We start from the raw sequence: 18,752 nt of genomic DNA, 5'->3' as shown, positions 1-18,752 counted from the left end.
GGATATAAAATGTCTGAAGCATTCCACCTGGTGGGGGGTTTTGAATAATTTATCCATCCAGTCATTGACTATGAGCATTCAGTTTCATCTCTCCACCTCCTCACTGGAATGAGGGTGAGGTCTTTCATTTGATGCGTTTGGAGACTGACTATCTACTTGGAATTAGTTTACCTACAGTTTGCACGTGTATGTTTATGAGATAAGTGACTCATCCATTGTCTCACCTGTACTTGCTTAGCACTCAGAGACCTGGGTGCTTGGAGCATGGATTTGGTGTGGACATTGCCTTCTAGCTCAGCAGGGGGTGTCCATAGATTGGATCAGACCCAATGGGTATTACCTGCAAACTTGCCATTCTCATTGCCTCTCATTGTCAGGCCAACCCTCCTGGTGTGCTTGCCCTTTTGGATGAAGAGTGCTGGTTCCCGAAAGCCACAGATAAAACCTTTGTTGAAAAACTAGTTCAAGAGCAAGGTTCCCACTCCAAGTTTCAGAAACCTCGGCAGCTGAAAGACAAAGCTGACTTTTGCATCATACACTATGCAGGGAAGGTAAGAGCTGGGTTAAAAGTACTGTGTGAAACTTTGCTCCATTGGTGGGGTTTATAAAAAATGTGCTGATAAACATTTGGAAATCCCTAAATATATAATAGTATGCATTACAAGTGATTGCCTTTAAGGCAATCCACTTGTTAGGTTGCTCCTCGGGGGGTAAGGCTAACTGTTCCTCGGTTTTGTTTGTTTTTCCATCTCGCCTCATTCGGCTCCGGGGGGCCAGGTGGACTACAAGGCGGACGAGTGGCTGATGAAGAACATGGACCCCCTGAACGACAATGTGGCCACGCTGCTGCACCAGTCCTCCGACAGATTCGTGGCCGAGCTCTGGAAGGATGGTAAGCCCGCCTTGTATTTGTAACTCAGGTTGGCCAGTCGTTTACAATGAAGGATTGCATATGATGCTCTTACATATCTGTGTGCACATGTATTTTACTGTAACCCTCTTTCCCTAGAGCAGGGCTGCCATTACCTCGGGAGTTACCCACTTTGAGAATACTCGGGTAACAAGACATCTGCCCTCTTGGTCGGATGCTGTGGGGAGTGTGGGAACCTTCTAGGCTCAGAGCCAGAAAGAACTGCATATGCCTCGGCCACCCTGGCCTAGTTCGATTGTAATCCAAGAGTTTGGGGACATACAATCTGAGAAGCCCTGTGCATTTTCTCTGCGGCACGCAGGTCATGCGTCCTAGCCACTGCCGGCCACACACGCACACACAGTGGCTGGTGAACACACTCAGCTGCCCTGTGTGTAGACCATTTTCTGTTCCCATCAGTCCTCAGAGTGCTTTTCTTTACATGAGCCTCACTCAGGGAAGGTCTTGGCGATGTTGTGTCATAGACTAGAAGGTGTGCTGTTACCAGCACTCTGTGCCTGTGCACAGTGGGCACCGGTATCTTTTGGAACTTAGCTCTCCCTGCTGCATCTCATCCTGACGGTATCCCATCTCTTTGCTGGGCCTCAGCTCATGCAGGACCTTAGCCCTGGCCTTGACCCTGAGGTCGTCCTGTTCAGGAACCCTGGCTCATCTCTGCTTTTCCTGCAGCAAATCAAGAGCTTGTGGTGCTGTGTTCTCAGAGGCAGAGAGAAAGAAGGGTTTAGGCAGTTTGGGCAAAAGGAAAGAGGTGGGAAGAGAAGAGTGAATGCAGAGAACGTGAGCAGGGGAAGATAACCGTGACAAAGATGATCTAGTCAGGGATGATCGCCTACATCCGCCCGAGATGTGAGGAGCCCACAGGTAGGCGCGCTGCACACATCATGCACGTGTCCTGGGACCGACGGTGCCCAGGACTCCGTAAAAGGAGAGACTTGGAAAGCAGATTAGATTCCCAATGCGTAACACGGAAGCTTTTGATCTTTATGCCTTTGGGTAAAAGTCTTCAACTGATGCTGCGTGTTCCCTGGTGCTGGCTGTGACTAGTCGGCCATGGGTGCTGCATGAGGGCTGAGAGCAGAGACTAGCGTGGTATTCGCAGTGCCATTGTTGAGGGACTCCTGAGCCTGCTGCTGTGAAAGGTTAGATGGAATATGAGGAACTGGAACCAGGACTGAGCTCCAGTTGTGTCCACGTGCTAGGACACCAGCAATGGGGAGCTGGACCTGCACGTGGGAAATGTCGCAGAGAGAAGAGAGGAGCAGCGCTGCGGCCTGAACACAGGCTTCTGTTAGAAATCAGTCCCGCTGTGACTGCTGGGCACGGCGCGGGCTAGCGTCCCGTGGCCCCTCTGGCCCTCCTCAGGGCTCAGTGCGCAGGAACGGGCTGGGATGTGTAGGCGGAGGTCTGAGGGCCAGACGATCTGGTGAGTGCCGTGTGAAGGGGCGGGAGGAGCTTGTAGCAACGTTCAGCAGAGGAAGGGAGCTGGAACTGCTTTTTCTTGGGGTTCTAAGGTAAAATGCCATGAAGGAGGAGGCAGTTTTCCTTGTCCTTGAAGGAGAATGATTTGTTGAATTAATAAGAATAGTGACTAAGTGCCAGGCAGTTCTCAGCACTACGTGAGCATCCGTGTCATGATCAGGCCTTAAACATTGAGCGTGAGTAGGTTTGCATGAGCTAGCTCACCAGGGAGTGGAGCGTTTCAGAAATGAAGCTGGCATGGGAGAAGGGGCCGAGTAGGTGGAGTGAGTGATCAGAAGATGGAAGTGAGGGACTCACAGCTCAGGACGCATGGCGCCTTCGGGCGGTAGAGTGGGGCTGGGGCGAAGGGTGTGGGCGGGGAACGAGGCCATGTCACAGGCTGAGAGCAGACCATGGAGAGGCCTGATTGCCAGTCTCTGTGGACTTGACTCCCCTGAATAAGTAGCTTCCGTAGGCTGTGAGCCAGGGCAGGTGAGACATGTGGACTGAAGAAGTAAAACGTGTGTTCGCCTGGTGGGATTGGTGGGAAAGAACCTCGAAGTGGGCGTGGAATGAGCAGGAAGAAAGGAACAGAGGAAACTGGCGTTTTTACTCCTGAAGCCTCAAAATCCGATTTTCTCTTCTTTTGAAGGAGAGGAGAAGCAGGAGTTTGGGAATTAACACAGTAGTAAAGAAAGTGGGTCCTGAGTTACTAAATAGTTCTGAGATTGTAAACCACTTTGACTCTTATTTTGTAGCTCCTAACCAAAAATGATATTGTGGGGAACACCTAGTGAGCATCTGACCATCCATATGACAACACACATGTGTAGCATATGGTTGTCATCTGGGAGAGTCTTGGGGATGAGGAAAGCTGTGGTGATCCAGTGGGAGACTCCGGATGTGCAGATGCAGCCTAGGACGGAGCCAGCCTGTCTTGGCTCCCAGCTTCCTCCTCCCACTTCCTCCTGTAAAGCTTTGTCTCGCCGCCCAGATGTGCGAGAGCCTTTGGCAGCAGTGGGTCAGAAGTTGCAAGAAAATAAGGTTTGGCCGGCCAGGGTGGAGGTGGGGGCTCAGTGACCCATGTCACAGGTGACATGCCTGTGGGCAGGGCCGGGTCTGCAGCGTTCTCCCCTGCCTTTTTTTTTTTTTTTTTTTTTTTTTAATCCTCACCCATGGATATTTTCTCTAATGCTTTTTTGTTTTTTTAGAGAGAGTAGAAGGGGAGAGAGAGAGAGGCATAGACTCGAGAAAGACACAGTGATTGGTTGCCTCCTGTACACGCCCCAAGCAAGGCTGGGGATTGAACCTGCAACCAAGGTACATGCCCCTGAGCAGGGGATGGAACCCGTGGGCCCGTAGTTCACAGGCTGGTGCTCTAACCACTGAGCACCAGGGCTCCCCTGCCCTTTTGTGCTTCCCTAGCTATGAAGAACTTACTAGGTTCCAGAAACGCTGAGAGAAAACACTTGCTGAGCTCCTTCAGTCCTGCCCCCAGCCCTGTGTTTCTGGACTCAGTCACAGCTCGGACCCACAGCCCACACAGCCCGCTATTACCCTTGCCTTCCTGCGGATAGGCGCGTGGGTGCACGTGTGGCCCCTTTGGTCAGAGTGGGCTGCTAGCGGTCTCACTGCCCCGGACAGACTAGGCTGTGCTGGCGTCTGCTCTGGAATATTCCTGTGTCTGCTGTCCTCATGATGCTGCTATCGGAAGGCCTGTTATCCATCGGCGTAGTGGACAGTTATTCAGTGTGATCTGAGAGCCAGGATCTCAGAGGTCGCCCACTGTCGGGAGCGGCAGGGGGCGTTTCATCCGAAAAGTCAGGGCAGGCACAGGAGTTGGAGGAGGGCGTGCTAAGATGGAGTGGGCGCTGTTCACTCTGAGTATAGACATCTCTTGGGATAAGGGTAGCTTTTTCTCCAGGAAAAGAAAAGAGCCCAGGAAAAACATGTATTTTTTTTTCTATTTTTATAACCACATAAAGGCAAAAGCAGAAAATAATAAGTGGGCCACAAATGTATGACTATGTGTTGTATGAATACAGTTTGCCTGTGAAGGTGCAATATCTTGATTATAAAACACTGTGTATTAAAATAGATTTTGTGTTAGGTTTTTAAGAGTTTCTCAAGACCAAACCAGGAGAAATAAGGCTTTTGGTGGCAGCCCTGCCCTAGAGACTCATAGTGGCCTGCTTTCTGCTAAGAGATGTTTTGGGATCTGTCTCCCAGCTGCACGGGACTTCTCAACACTTCGCGGGGCTTATAGACAATAAATAAATAAATAAATAAATAAATAAATAAATAAATAAAGATTGCATTTCTTACGTAAATGTGCCTTGGGATATCAAGTGTCTTCTTACTTATGAAGTTATTTTTAACATTTTGCTAAACAGAACTTGAATTTTGTTTTCCTTATGATAATTACCTATGCATTAGTAATTTGTATTTGAAGTAAATTGTATTTCCAGAATCTGTATTGGAAGTAAAATTGCACAGCAGTGTAAATTTTTACCAGTAAAAGTTACTAATGCGTACATTTATCGGTGCAACTTACTGCACCTTGTCCTAATTAGCTAATTGCAAGGTGATTTTATGAAGGATAACCCGAGTAGTACCTTATTACTCTTACCATTTCATCCTGCATTACGTGGGGAGGTTATTTAACACGGGTGTTATAAAATGCTCACACCTGGAGTGGGGAAGGGCATTTTCATTCAGATTAAGTCTATTTTATAAAGAACTTGGTCCAAATGTGCAGATTCTCTAACGAGTAATGTTTGCATGAGATCTTCCCTGGACTAGCGACTTTCGTCCCCGATTTCAAAGTTTACTTGTGATGTCGAATGTCTCTCACACTAACTGAAGTGTTTGTGTATTTGCTCTTCTGTCCTGTTTTTGCTGTTTCTCTGCTTTAGAGATTCAGAATTTTCAGAGAGCTTCTTTCTATGACAGTGTTTCTGGTCTTCCTGAGCCACCAGGTGAATGGATAAAGCCTGTAGGTCTTCCGAACAGAAGGGTCCCGAGCCCACAGGAAGCACTTGCGGGGGGGCTGGCCGGGTGGCCGGGCGGGCAGGGCAGATGGGGTGCGGCTGGTTTCTGTTTTTGTTTCGCTCATAGACCTGCATGAACCTTTCATTTCATGCTCAGTTTTATTCTCCTTCAAGGCAACTGTTTGAGTGCATAAACAACCCAATTGCTACTGCCTCTACATTGCTTCTTATTTTATGCATAGCACTTGCAGCACTGCATATAAAAGGTATGTCACTACCTTTTCCAGTAGTGCCGTTTTGATACACAGCCCTCCAAGGGAATGGTTAGGGATTAATCTACTAGTAATGTCTTCTTTGTCTTTGAGCTACCGTTAAATTTTCAACTCTAAGAAATTCCAAAGAGGAGTTTTTTCATTAAGTCCTTAACATTTTATGAACAAATAAGTGCACATTTATCTCACATTTATGGTCTCATCGTTAACACCTCTTGTTTGGAATTTATGTGCATAGCTAGCTCCTTGGCTTTTTCTTTTGAACTGGAGGTAGTGAAACTGTCTACAAGGCTTGATATTTGCAAGGTGAGACTAAGATAGAGCGGATTGTGGTAGAATTTGTACATTGAATGTGAAATTGAGCTCCAGATGGGCCTTGTGGTCTGAATCCTTAGCCCTGGATTAAAATACAGCCTAGCCATGCTAGAGGTTTCCCAGAAGCACAATATAAAATGAATATTACCCAGCCTTCCAGTTATTTAGTGATGTTATCATGTAGTGAAATTTAAAAGTCCAGTCAAATTCATCTTATAAAATTTCCTTTATACTTTTGGAACATGATAATGCTGAGATCTATCCCAAAAGGTTTTAAAAAACTATTATATGTTGAAGGAATGTGCCCGTTTTCATCCAAGTCCAGATTCCTGCCATCCATTCTAGTTCATGAAAAAGTAGATTGCAATATTTAGGGGCCGGGGCAGGTGGGGAGATCATCCCGGTTATTCCATGCGTTGGAATGGATGTTCCACAGACTGCAGAGGAAGAAGTCTCCTGTCATCCTTGGCCTTGGCGGGCACTGACCAAGTTGCGGATGTGGGGGGAGGGAGAGAAAGCCAGGAGGTAGTTGTAAGCTGCGGCCTGCCTGAGACCTGTGCTTTGTTGACAGGTTAGTGCTGGATCTTCTGGACTTCCTCCCAAAGTCAGAGTGCCCTCTGTAAATCCGCCTCCTTTCACCTTGGGGATTTCTAATATTTAAAGAGAATTCCAGGTGGGAGCGCTCTGAGAGCCGGGGCAGTGCCTGTCTGTGCTCACTGGCGTTCGCTCCGCACTGGCACAAAGCAGGCACACATCAGTCAGTCCTGGAGGGAGGGGGTTGGTGGTGCGTGGGAATTACACACACCCCTGTCCTGCGCAGCAGCTTGGCCCCTCCCCCCACAGTGTGCATGCTCTTCCGTGTGGACCAGGTGTTTCCGTGCCAACAGGACAAGAATAGAGCCACTTTCAGCCGGCATCATCCCGACGGGGAGTAAGCTTGTTCACCTCCCCACGTTCTCACCTTTGCACATTCTCACCTGAAGTGTGCCGGTTCTGTCTCTCGCGAGGTGTTCTCTGGTTGAGTTATGGGCCCTGCGTGTTAGACGCTGGACAGACATTCCAGGGGAAGCTCATTGATCAGCTGCTTCTCCTTAGAGGGCCTCCTTCCCCCAGCTAAACATGGTCTTGAAGTTGTGTATCGTATTTCTACAGCAAAGCATTTTTCTCCTCAATCTATGTTTATAGATTCGAACCCGCGATAATAGGTTTGAAATGAAAATAAAAGACTTTAGCATTTTCCAGGATTTCTCGGAAGACAGTGATGACCATGTTCCTAGGGATCCAAATTGTGATGGCCTCTGACGTGCTACCACGCAGTGAGCATCTCTAAAAAACCACAAAGAACATTCATGTTAGGAAGACGGCATTGTGGGGGGCCTGAAGACTCTGAGGGTGAAAATGAGAGCCTGGGATAAAGAGGGGTTTCCAGAAGCATCGGGGACCAGTGCAGAGAGAGAGGAGCAGGACCCCTAGAGGCAAGCTGAGGAGGCCATACAAGTCTGTGCTACAAAGCAAAGGACAGTTTTCTTCCAAATAGAAGTTACCTTGGAAGTCTGACCTCTGCGATAACTAGTAGTGGACGATGCAAGCACAGTAAACCAGCAGAGAGGGATTGTAACCTCAAAGCTGTGGGCAGGGTTCCGATTCACAGGGTCTGCGGCAGGGCCTCCGAGTTCAGTTGTGGTCCTGGCTGCGCTGGAGGGACAGGGTGAGCTCCCCCGCGGGTCGGACCTGCAGCCTCCCGAGTAGGACCAGCTCAGTTTCTCTGATCTCGCAGGTGCTGGGTGGCAGCTGACGTCTGAAAGGTGCCACCGGAGAAAACGTGAGAAGTACATGAAGCAAACTTTAATTATTGATAGAGAGGTCCCTCGCTCCTGTCAGTCCTTCATAGAAGCAGGACTGGAACTACGGCAGCAGCAGTTGAGACTGAGAACCCCCAGGAGAGGCTGGTCACTGCTATAGGAGGGCTTTCTCAGTGTCACAAACTCTTCAGGGTCTCCCTTCATCTTCTGGCACCCACCGAGTTCTTACCTCCCTCCTTGTAATTCAGGGAAAGGCTTTAATCTGGCCACGGTTCATACTAAGAAATGATGACGTTTTGACTTCCAAAACTTTGAACCAGTCTTCCCTTTTTTTAGTAAATTTTTATTGATTTCAGAGAGGAAGGGAAAGGGGGAGAGAGAAACATCAAAGGTGAGGAGATCAGCTGCTTCCTGCACGCCCCCTACTGGGTATCTAGCCAGCAACCCAGGCACATACCTTGACTGGGACCTCCTGGTTCATATGTCAATGATCAACCGTTGAGCCACGTGGAACAAACCAGGTAGCATGACTGATAAAATTATAATTATGTAATCCCTTGTAGATTCTTATAACAATTGGTCATAAATCTATTTTTAGAGCCATTTTAGGGACTGGTTTGGGCTGACAGGGCTTAGTGCTTATTTCAGTTGTCATCTGCTCAGAAGACGAAAGGTTTCATTGTTGGAGTGTAGTCTCCTCCCTCGCAATAGGAGTTGGGAGCGCCAGGAGAAACGGCCTTCGGGTACTGCAGCTGGAGTTCCTGAGGTCAAATGGGGACAGCGACACTTAGTTCTCAGGGTTCTTGTATCAGACGAGGCAACGTGAGCCGCCCCTGGCACACGGGAAGTGCCCAGGTACCTGGCGTCAGGCATTGCACTCACTGCTGCCTCCGCAGCTGCTGTAGTTGCTGGTGCGCCTTGTGCTGGTGCCCTTGGAATGGTGCAAAACGGAAGGTCTGTTAGTGTCCACTCCTTGGCTATTAATGCAGGTCCACTTTTACTCATGGTGCCCGAGGCCAAGCTGGTCCGCTGCCCTGTTCTGCTGCCCAGTGCAATGAGTTAAGTGCACAGATCCTGCCCAGGGGAGACGCAGAGAAGTGCTGTAGGAGCTCTGGAGGATGAATGGGCTTCCTGTTTGCCCGGCAGGTAGAGGAGGCAAATTCACATTCAGCTTACACTCGTGCCTGGAGAAGGAGCAGTGCTGGCCTCCTCTGCAGCACTTCCTGCCGTGTCCAAGTCCTGTGAAATAGCTGTATGGAACCGCTGTAAATTTGTTATTGCTGGGATATAACAAGTGGAGGTATATTATGAAGGTATACTAATGGATGTTAGGGACATTATGAAGGTATACTAATAGATGTTAGGATCATTGCTGAGAGGTCATAGCAGTTACATATCTGTTTCTAAATTTGTTTGAACTGTTAGTATCATATTAGTGTAGAATTGTCTCAATTTGTTTAAATGGACATTGAGCACATGTACATGCCTAGCCCGAGGCATGTAACAGTGCCAGGTGCCCGAGGCCTTTTGCAGGAGTATCTGATGGGGTTCTTACTTATTACCATCTGTATTAACATTAAAGTACGTTTCTCCCCCTACTGTGGTTTTTAGCCGTATTAACTGCAGTGCGTTTCTAAAGCGCTGGCTTAAATAATTAAAATTAAACATAGCGACACTAGTGCTTGGCCCACGCACAGATTTGAAGAACATAAAAATCTCACATGCCTCTTGTCCCTGAGGTTGTCCCCTCGAAGAAGGGCCGGTTAAGCGTTCTGGCACTAGACAGTGTCACTCTTTTATCTTTAAAAGAAATGGTTCATGCAGTTTTATGAGATAGATGATTACAAATTGCATTTTTCTTAAACAATAAATATGCCATTACAGATGGCAGCTCTGTGGAGCGCATCTCACTTCTCACTGTCCAAGTAAGCTTTCAGAGAGTAATAAATTGTCTGTGAAAATACTTTGAGATCCTTTCAGGCTCCTGGGCAGCCAGCTGGTGAATCACAGTGCCCGCCGCAGCCTCGCCAGGCTGCCTGGCACCTCGGGAGGAGAGTTGGTGGCAGGAGGATCACGGAGCCCAGAAACCACGGGCTCTGCACGTGGAGTTGTGTTTCAGTAGCAGTGGAGGTCTTAAAGGAACAAGATGCTCCTTTCAAGGAGCTGCTGCAATCTTGTCTTTCTCATTTGCTGCCTTTCTCTGATTTCCGCTCTGACCAATTTCAACCAGAAAATGTCTTTGTAAAATAGATTTTTCTATAGGTCTTAATTTTTTTAGTGAAATTGTATTTTATTCATGTGGCCCAAGTCATTTAATGCAATTTCCAACATGTCTCTCTTACAAGATAATTTTGTTCATTGGTGGAAGCTGATTTTAAATTTTTGAGTTAAGGGGGAAAAAAGAACCGGAAGTCCAAAGCATGCTAAATGTTTAGCTTTGGATTACCTTTATTAAAGATAAATTTGAGCCGAAACCGGTTCGGCTCAGTGGTAGAGCGTTGGTCTGAGGACTGAAAGGTCCCGGGTTCGATTCCAGTCAAGGGCATGTACCTGGATTGGGGGCACATCCCCATTAGGGGGCATGCAAGAGGCAACTGATAGATGGTGTTCTCTCATCGACATTTCTAGCTCTCTATCTCTCTCCCTTCCTCTCTGTAAAAAATCAATAAAATATATTTTTTTAAACAAATAAATAAATAAATTTGAAAACCAGTTTATTATGAGTGTTTTGGGGTTGTTATTGTTAAAGCGGTTCCTGCTGGGGACAGCACTGAGGCCACTGTCACGCGTGTGACAGGCAACTCAAGAGAACAGGGCCAGTGTGTGGGGTTCCCCCACAGTGCACACCACTCCTCCCCTGTCTGTTTGAGGTGTTGTCTGAGCTGGTGGTCAGAGGGTGCAGCGGCAGCAGGAAATGGCTCCCTGGGGCCTGTGTGTTAGACGCTGGACAGACGTCCCTGGGAAAGCTCAACACGAGAGAAGGTACACAGAAGAGTGAGGTGTCCCGGGACCTGGCCTTAGTGAGTGGAAGCCGGGAGGAGGGACAGCCTATTTAGCCTGGAGGCAGGTAGAAGCCAGAGCCTGAGAAGCACTAGATGAGGAACTGCCAGCTACAAGCAGGGGTCTGCACTCCTGGCAGAGAGCAGGACGGACACTCGGGCCTGCGTCTTTCAGAAAAGGCACCCAGTCTGTGCAGGTGGAGCTTCGGTGTGTGGGGAAATGGCCAGGGAGACTCCTGCATTGAGCACCTGAGTGTTTCACAGGCACCTGTGGGGCAGGTCCACCACAGAGGGGGCGCTGAGGCTGGAGGAGGTGGGGGGCTGGGCTCCAGATCACACCGCTCGGGGTGGGCAGTGCTTCTGCCTCTTGGAGCCGAGTTCCCATTACTGTTAACGACTCTTTGGACCACATCCTGTAAGCTGTAGGAGAAAGTGGATCTTAAGTAGAGGGATAAATAACTGGTTCAGTTTTATCTTTCAGAACTACTTGTTAGGCATTACACTGGACAAAGGCATAGCAAGAACCTGTGTGGCTGGGGCGGGGGTGAGGGGGGGTGAGGGGGGGGGGCACAGGGAGACTGGGGCCGAGGAAGGAGCCAGTTAGGAGGTTGCGGAACCCAGGTGAGGGTGGAGCCCAGCTAGGGCAGCGGAGAGGAGGGCATGGATGGGGGACGTTTGGGGAGCAGCTGATGTGAGGAACGGAGTCTGACTCCTGGTTTCTGGCTTGAGTAAGGGGGTCACACAGGAGGGACAGGGTAGCAGCGGGGGCAGAGAATGTGCTCAAGTTTTTAAGACATTGATCTCTGCCCCTCCTGCCGCTCATTCTCCTCAACCAGCTCTTCCTCCCCAGCGCCCCAGGGCTTGCTACCCTGCCCTCGTCTCTTCTCTTCCCCCCTCAGATGGTTCATCCAATCTCATAACTAAACACCAAGTCAGCAACTCCCAGCTTTACCTCACTAGTCCAGACCTCTCTCAGCAGCAGACAGGGATGTCCACTCAACTTCTCATCTCCACCCTAATGTCCCACAGGCACCCCAACTTACACAGAGTTTAGACCCCAACTTCCTACCCCCAAAACCCACCTCTCCCCCATCTTTCCGAGGGCACCACAAGGCAAACTCCTAGGAGTTATTCTTGACATACCCCTTTCCCTTATTTTCTGTCAAGTTAATCATTAAAGCAAGCCAAGTCTCCCACCAAAATATGTCCTGAATTCCCCTCCTCTGTGCATCTCCTCTAAGTCCCCCGAGTTCAAGCTGCTGTCTTCTTTCTTAGAACCTAGACCCTGCAGGGGCCCCCTGTCTGGTCTCCGCGGCCTCCTCCCCAGCCATGTACACACAGTGGCCAGAGGAGCGTCCCTCAGGCTGCTTCACTGGCACTAGCTTCTCACACTTCCTCCTGCCCCTGGTGCTTGGCACACGCTGTTCCCCCCTCTGGAATATTCTCTCTACTGGCTCATTCTTTCCCTCTTGGCAGTAAGTGTAGTTTCTCCAGAGAGATCTCTAATCACTCATCTCTCATAGCATCTTGTTCTTTTTTTCTCAATGCATCTCTCACTTTGTAGTTGTGTTGTTTTTGTTTGTTTTTTTGTTTTAATATATTTTATTGATTTTTTACAGAGAGGAAGGGAGAGGGGATAGAGAGCTAGAAACGTCGATGAGAGAGAAACATCGACCAGCTGCCTCCTGCACACCCCCTACCAGGGATGTGCCCACGACCAATGTACATGGCCTTGACCGGAATCGAACCCGGGACCTTTCAGTCCGCAGACCGACGCTCTACCACTGAGCCAAACCGGCTTCGGCTGTAGTTGTGTTTTTTTTATTTCATTTATTCACCAACATCTGTGCATCAGGCTGCTATGCCAGACATTATACTAGGTGCAAGGGGAGCAGCATTGAGTAAAAGCACACATGACAGGCACTTAGCGAGGATGTGTGGAAGGCAGGGGGCCTCTGGGTGGAGAGGAGGAGATAGGTGTGTGGCGACTGATGCTGGGGAGTCGGGTATAGGTCGTTAAAATCACAAATGAGATCACCCGGGATGAGGCTATGGCTTGGGAAAAGCAGGTCAGACGTGTGTGCCTGGACTCGCATCCGGCCTTATCCCAGAAAGGCTTTCGGGGTGTTGAGGTTGGAGCCCTGTGAGCGCCCCGGTGACAGGAAAGGCAGAGCAGAAGTCATCGGGAGACTGAAGTAGCTAGAGAGGGGGGTGGAGGTCAAGGAGAAGATGGGGTTCGTAAAAGAAGCCAGGAGTGACGAGAGTTTTTAGGGTGCCGCTCTGTGGTCAACAGGAAAATATACCAGGGTCAAGTACAATAGACGTGGGACGGTCTGCTCTTATTAACACTTGGCCGGTGGTTGCCTGAGTGTCAGGTGGAGGGAGGAGGGCAGGCTAGCAGCCGGGACGCTGGGCAGCGGGAAATGAGAGGAGAGGATGCGGAGGGGCCCACGATGAACTACTCTGGAAAGAAGCTTGGCTCTGAGGAGACAGAGAAGCAGGCAGGCCTGGGTTAGAGGAAGCTCATTGCTTCGTGGCACATGCAGGGGTGGGGGTTGGTGGGGGCTTTGCCAGAGCGAGCAGAGGGACAGGTTGAAGGCCAGGGAAGAAAGGTGGTCTCCAAGGTGGATGGTAGAGTCCTGAGCACAAGCAGGAAGCTTAGACCTGAACCCCTGAGTCTGGTGGCTTCGCTTGGAGAAATGGTACTGCAGGGTACAGGCATGGGCCTGGGAACTCGTCTGACCTCAGCACCCTTCTCCCCACTTCCATTTAAGACGTGCGTGACTTGAAAAGTTGCCTTCCCTCCTGGGTCATGGTTTTCTCTTCTGCACAAAGCTCATTGAGATCTTGAGGTCCCCACGTACCTTCTATTCTGGGGAACGAATGAACAAAAGAAATGCAGGTGGCTGTTTGATTGACAAGGGCATTAACAGGGCAATTCAATCGCTATTTTGATTAAGATATTTCAGTAGTGTGTTTCATTCATGTAACAGTTTTTTCAAATGAGAGCATAATATGGACCAAAAGTGGATGGTGCCCTGTGTCGGACTTCTGTTTAGAATCCCATCATTAGAGGTGGTAGGTCTGTGGACAACGTGAAACATCAGCTGAAGGATCTGAGGAGCTGAACCATCATTAAGCGTAGCTTAGGCGCTGATTCCTCTTAGGGGGCTCCTTCCAAATTTGTGTTCTTGCCCTCTGATAAGTTTACTCACGCTCTGAGGAGAGAGCTGAAGTATACTCACTCCTACAAACCTGAACTAATGCAATCTGTCCCTGCAACTTGAATGACTTTTTCACTAACATCCTAATGACTGATAAGAGATGGCTCTGGTCCCTAGTTCCCGAGCCATATTCATTAAGTGGACTTGCTTTGTACAGTCTTATAGTTTTACGTATATCTTTATACGCCTTTCCTGTTTTGAGACTTGCCATAGGTTCCATTTGTGTATCAATAATGCCAGCCAATGGTCTCTCATTTACCCAATAATTGTGTACGTAACAGGCAGATGTTATCAAAGGCAGTGAGCCCTGAAAGTAGCGCAGCGGAAGGCACCTGCTGGTATGTGGTCTGAAGCTGTCAGAGCTACACTGCCCGGCCTTGAAGTGTGTGGCTGTTGGTCCCACGGCTTGTGCAGTGTCTCCGTCTGCTGACTGCCTCCCAAATGGCACCTCTTCTCATCTGTCCACAAGCTTGTGCTGCTGCACTATCACCATGTCCTGTCTTCCCTGCCGGAGAGCTGGGTTTGACTCGTGGTCCTCTTCCTTCTTCTTTCCACCAGTGGATCGTATTGTGGGCCTGGATCAAGTTACTGGTATGACCGAGACAGCTTTTGGCTCTGCCTATAAAACCAAAAAGGGCATGTTTCGTACCGTCGGCCAACTCTACAAAGAGTCTCTCACCAAGCTGATGGCCACTCTCCGCAACACCAACCCCAACTTCGTGCGCTGCATCATTCCAAACCACGAGAAGCGGGTATGTGCCCACCCCACGTGCTGGGATCTGACGCGGAGCTAGGTCGGGTGAGAGCGGTCCAGAGATAACTCTCTCCTTTGCTGACCAGGCTGGGAAACTGGACCCGCACCTCGTGCTGGACCAGCTGCGCTGCAACGGTGTCCTGGAGGGCATCCGGATCTGTCGCCAGGGCTTCCCCAACCGGATCGTGTTCCAGGAGTTCCGGCAGAGGTACTGCCTGCGCACCCTCACCTTCCCCACGGCACCGCAGCGTGAGGCCGTGCGGCATTCTTTTCCTGGTCCCTGGGGAGTTTCCCATTTCTCCGCATGTAGGAAAGGCTAATCATTATTACCTTTATTTTTGGTCAAAAATATTGAGTGCCTACTTCCTGGAGAGGTCAACGTGACTGCTGGTGGTGGTTCAAAAACTGCTCTGTCTGCAGGGTCAGCTGAGAACTTACAGTTGCTCATTTAAACAGTTACATTTGGGATTTAAACTTTTTTTGTTGTTGTTAATCCTCCTAACAGTATTTTTCCATTGATTTTTAGAGAGAGTGGAAGGGAGGAAAAGAGGAAGGGAAACATCAATATGAGTGAGACACATTGATTGGTTGCCTCCCATACTCACCCCCACCAGGGCTGAGGATCAAACCTGCAACCCAGGTATGTGCCCTTCACCTGGAATTAAAGCTGAGACACTTCAGTGCTCAGGCTGACACTCTAACCATTGAGCAACACCTACCAGTGCTAAACATAATTATTTTTTTTAATATATATTTTTTATTGATTTCAGAAAGGAAGGGAGAGGGAGAGAGAGATGGAAACATCAACAATAAGAGAATCGTTGGTCAGCTGCCTCCTGCATGCCCCCTACTGGGAATGGAACCCACAACCTAGGCATGTGCCCTTGCCCGGAATTGAACCTGGGACCCTTCAATCCACAGACTGATGCTCTATCCACTGAGCAAAACCAGCTAGGACCATAGTTATTTTTTAAGCTCATATTTTAAAATATAGTCATGCCCCATATCAATGTTTTGGTTAAAGACAGGTCTTTCCCTAGTCGGTTTGGCTCAGTAGATAGAGCATTGGCCTGCAGAGCAGAGGGTCCCAGGTTTGATTCTGGATAAGGACACATACCATGGTTGGGCCTGGGCCCTGATTGGAACACATGCGGGAGGCAACCAATCAATGTGTTTCTCTCTCTCTTCCACTCTCTATAAAAGATCAATGGAAAAATATCCTCAGGTGAGGATTAACAATAAATTACTTAAATAAAAACAGGCCACATGTATGACGGAGCTGAAAAATCCCTGTCACCTGGTGACCACACAGCCATTGTAAGGTCACAGCACAAGGCATTCCTCATGTGTTTGTGGTGCTTCTGGTGTAAACAGACATGCTGAGCTGCCATTCATATAAAAATTCACACCTACAGCCGAAACCGGTTTGGCTCAGTGATAGTCTGCGGACTGAGGGGTCCCGGGTTCGATTCTGGTCAGGGGCATGTACATTGGTTGCGGGCACATCCCCAGTAAGGGTGTGCAAGAGGCATCTGGTCGATCTCTCTCATTGACATTTCTAGCTCTCTATCTCTCTCCCTTCCTCTCTATAAAAAATCAATAAAAAAATTTTTTTTTTTAAATTCACACCTACAATTATGTACAGTCTATAACAGCAGTTGCCAACTGGTGGTCCAGGGACCTCTGATGGTCCATGAGGTCCAAAAGGTTGGCGACTGCTGATATGTAACACTTGATAACATAATAAATGACTACAGATTTGTATATTTACTATACTACACTTTTTGTCATTATTTTAGAGGGGACTTCTATTTGTTAAAAATGTTTGTTGTAAAACAGCGTGCCGTGTTTTATTGGCAGCAGCCTCATTATCTCATGTTTCCCTCATGTCTTCTTTTTTTCCCCCCTGCATGTCTTGGTTACATCGCTTTCTCTGTGCTTCATTTAACTCATGTTTCGTACAGTGACATAATCAGGCTTGTAGCCTAAGAACAATAGGCTGTACCATACAGCCTGGTGTGTAGTGGGCTGTACCATCTAGGTTAGTGTGAAAATAACATAGAAATGGATGCAATAGAAACGGATGAAAACTTACGATGGGAAATTTGGTTTTTAATGTATTGCATAATTTTCTTCAATATTTCGTTTGCTTTTTTCTCCTGGAAATTGGATTTTCAATTATGACAGCCTTTGTTGTTCCATAAAATAAACAAGCCTGCCATCACAGGATGGCTCTTCCTCCCACTGTTCCAGAGGGAATCCCCCTGAGCAATTATTCCCGTCCTTATGGGCGTGGGGGCGCCTGCATTGTGGCCTCATTGTATAATAAACAGTCACGTAGACTCTCCCTTTTTATGGGTAGGAGAAAAAGGAACATAATTGGCATCCAGAGGACAAAGCTGATGGTGTAGCCAGGATCCATCTTTAATATAGCCACTTTATTTTAATATACCTATTTGCTCCACTTTATTTTTTTTTATATATTTTATTGATTTTTTACAGAGAGGGATAGAGCGTTAGAAACATCAGTGAGAGAGAATCATCGATCAGCTGCCTCTTGCACACCCCCTCCTGGGGATATGCCCGTAACCAAGGTACATGCCCTTGACTGGAATCGAACCCGGGACCTTTCAGTCCGCAAGCCGACGCTCTATTCACTGAACCAAACTGGTTTCGGCTCCACTTTATTTTTATTGAGGTATAACTATATAAAGTGCACAACTTTTTTTTTTTTTTTTTCCAATTACACTTTACATTCAGTATTATTTTGTATTAGCTTTAGGTGTATAGCGTAGTGGTTAGATAATCATGTGCTTTACCAAGTGGTCCCCTGATATATCCAGTACCCACCTGGCGTTGTACATCTATGTAAAAACTTAAGCAACCGTTCAACCGATTACTATGACACACACTGACCACCAGGGGCAGACGCTCAACACAAAGGCTGCCCCCTGATGGTCAGTACGCTCCCACAGCGGGAACACTCAGCTGACCAACGGGCAGCAGACACAGGGCTCGTAGCTGGCCGCCACAGCCCAGAGACTACAGCGGGCCTACCGAACAGTGGCAGCAGCAGGCGCAGCACACTGGGATGAGCAGGAGTGGCAGGCGGCGTTGGACTGCTGGTGTCAGCCTGATCCCCGTGGGCAACGCTGAGGGACCCCACGCACTGGCCTCTAGTAGTTACTGTAAAGTGCACAGTCTCAGCTTGTGCACAGCTTAGTGAATAGACGTACACCCATACCAGTGCTATTTTGAATGTCACCCTGATGCTCTCTCCTCTCAGTGGAGGCCTCTGAGCATTGTCACGGCCTTTTCTAGGATCCAATAGATGCCCACAGATCAGGACAGAGAGCGATTCTCCTGCATCCTGGGCATGTGAACATTTGGGGGAAATAAAAGCAAAAGGTTTTTTAAACACCATGCTTTCATTCTTCTCTGCCACAGTTTTTATGCCTCGTCTTTAACATGGGAGAATTAGCCTTATGTCCATTTGTTTATTTTAAGAAATAGAAAATCTGATTATCACTTGGTCACTTCTTTACTCTTAATTTGACATGATTACCTATCATATTGCTTCGTAGAGAAAGCAGAACTCACAGTTGGTAAGTAAACATTTTCACAAATTTTTACCAAAACCTTTGGCTGCTTTTCTTACAGATACGAGATCCTGACTCCAAATGCTATTCCTAAAGGCTTCATGGACGGCAAACAGGCTTGTGAACGAATGGTAAGCTTTTCTTGGTTTTTCTGCTTTGTGGACTATTGATATAGTCTTTTCCTACAGCAAAACATAAATGAGCTCTTTCGCTTTTAGATCCGGGCTTTAGAATTGGACCCAAACTTGTACAGAATTGGACAGAGCAAGATATTTTTCCGAGCTGGAGTTTTGGCACATTTAGAGGAAGAACGGGATTTAAAAATTACCGATATCATTATCTTCTTCCAGGCCGTTTGCAGAGGTTACCTAGCGAGAAAGTAAGTGGGCAATCATAAAGGGGGCTGTG

The 18,752-nt window shown here is 48.2% G+C and overlaps 1 protein-coding gene across 3 annotated transcripts in view; it reads left to right on the top strand.

Moving 5' to 3' along the window:
• Positions 1-18,752, top strand: part of MYH10 (myosin heavy chain 10) — a 140,787-nt gene that overhangs the window by 82,156 nt on the left and 39,879 nt on the right. For all 3 annotated transcript variants that reach the window (XM_084863897.1, XM_084863899.1, XM_084863898.1), the window contains 6 exons: positions 378-551; positions 778-892; positions 14,550-14,743; positions 14,832-14,953; positions 18,406-18,475; positions 18,563-18,723. In XM_084863897.1, coding sequence (XP_084720023.1) covers positions 378-551; positions 778-892; positions 14,550-14,743; positions 14,832-14,953; positions 18,406-18,475; positions 18,563-18,723 — 836 coding nt within the window. The remainder of the gene's footprint in view (positions 1-377; positions 552-777; positions 893-14,549; positions 14,744-14,831; positions 14,954-18,405; positions 18,476-18,562; positions 18,724-18,752) is intronic.

The sequence above is a fragment of the Pipistrellus hanaki genome (assembly GCF_964339955.1).
Source record: "Pipistrellus hanaki genome assembly, chromosome: 16".
NCBI lineage: Eukaryota > Metazoa > Chordata > Mammalia > Chiroptera > Vespertilionidae > Pipistrellus > Pipistrellus hanaki.
Note: the sequence above shows the minus strand (reverse complement) of the source record. Positions and strands in the feature narration are given on the sequence as shown.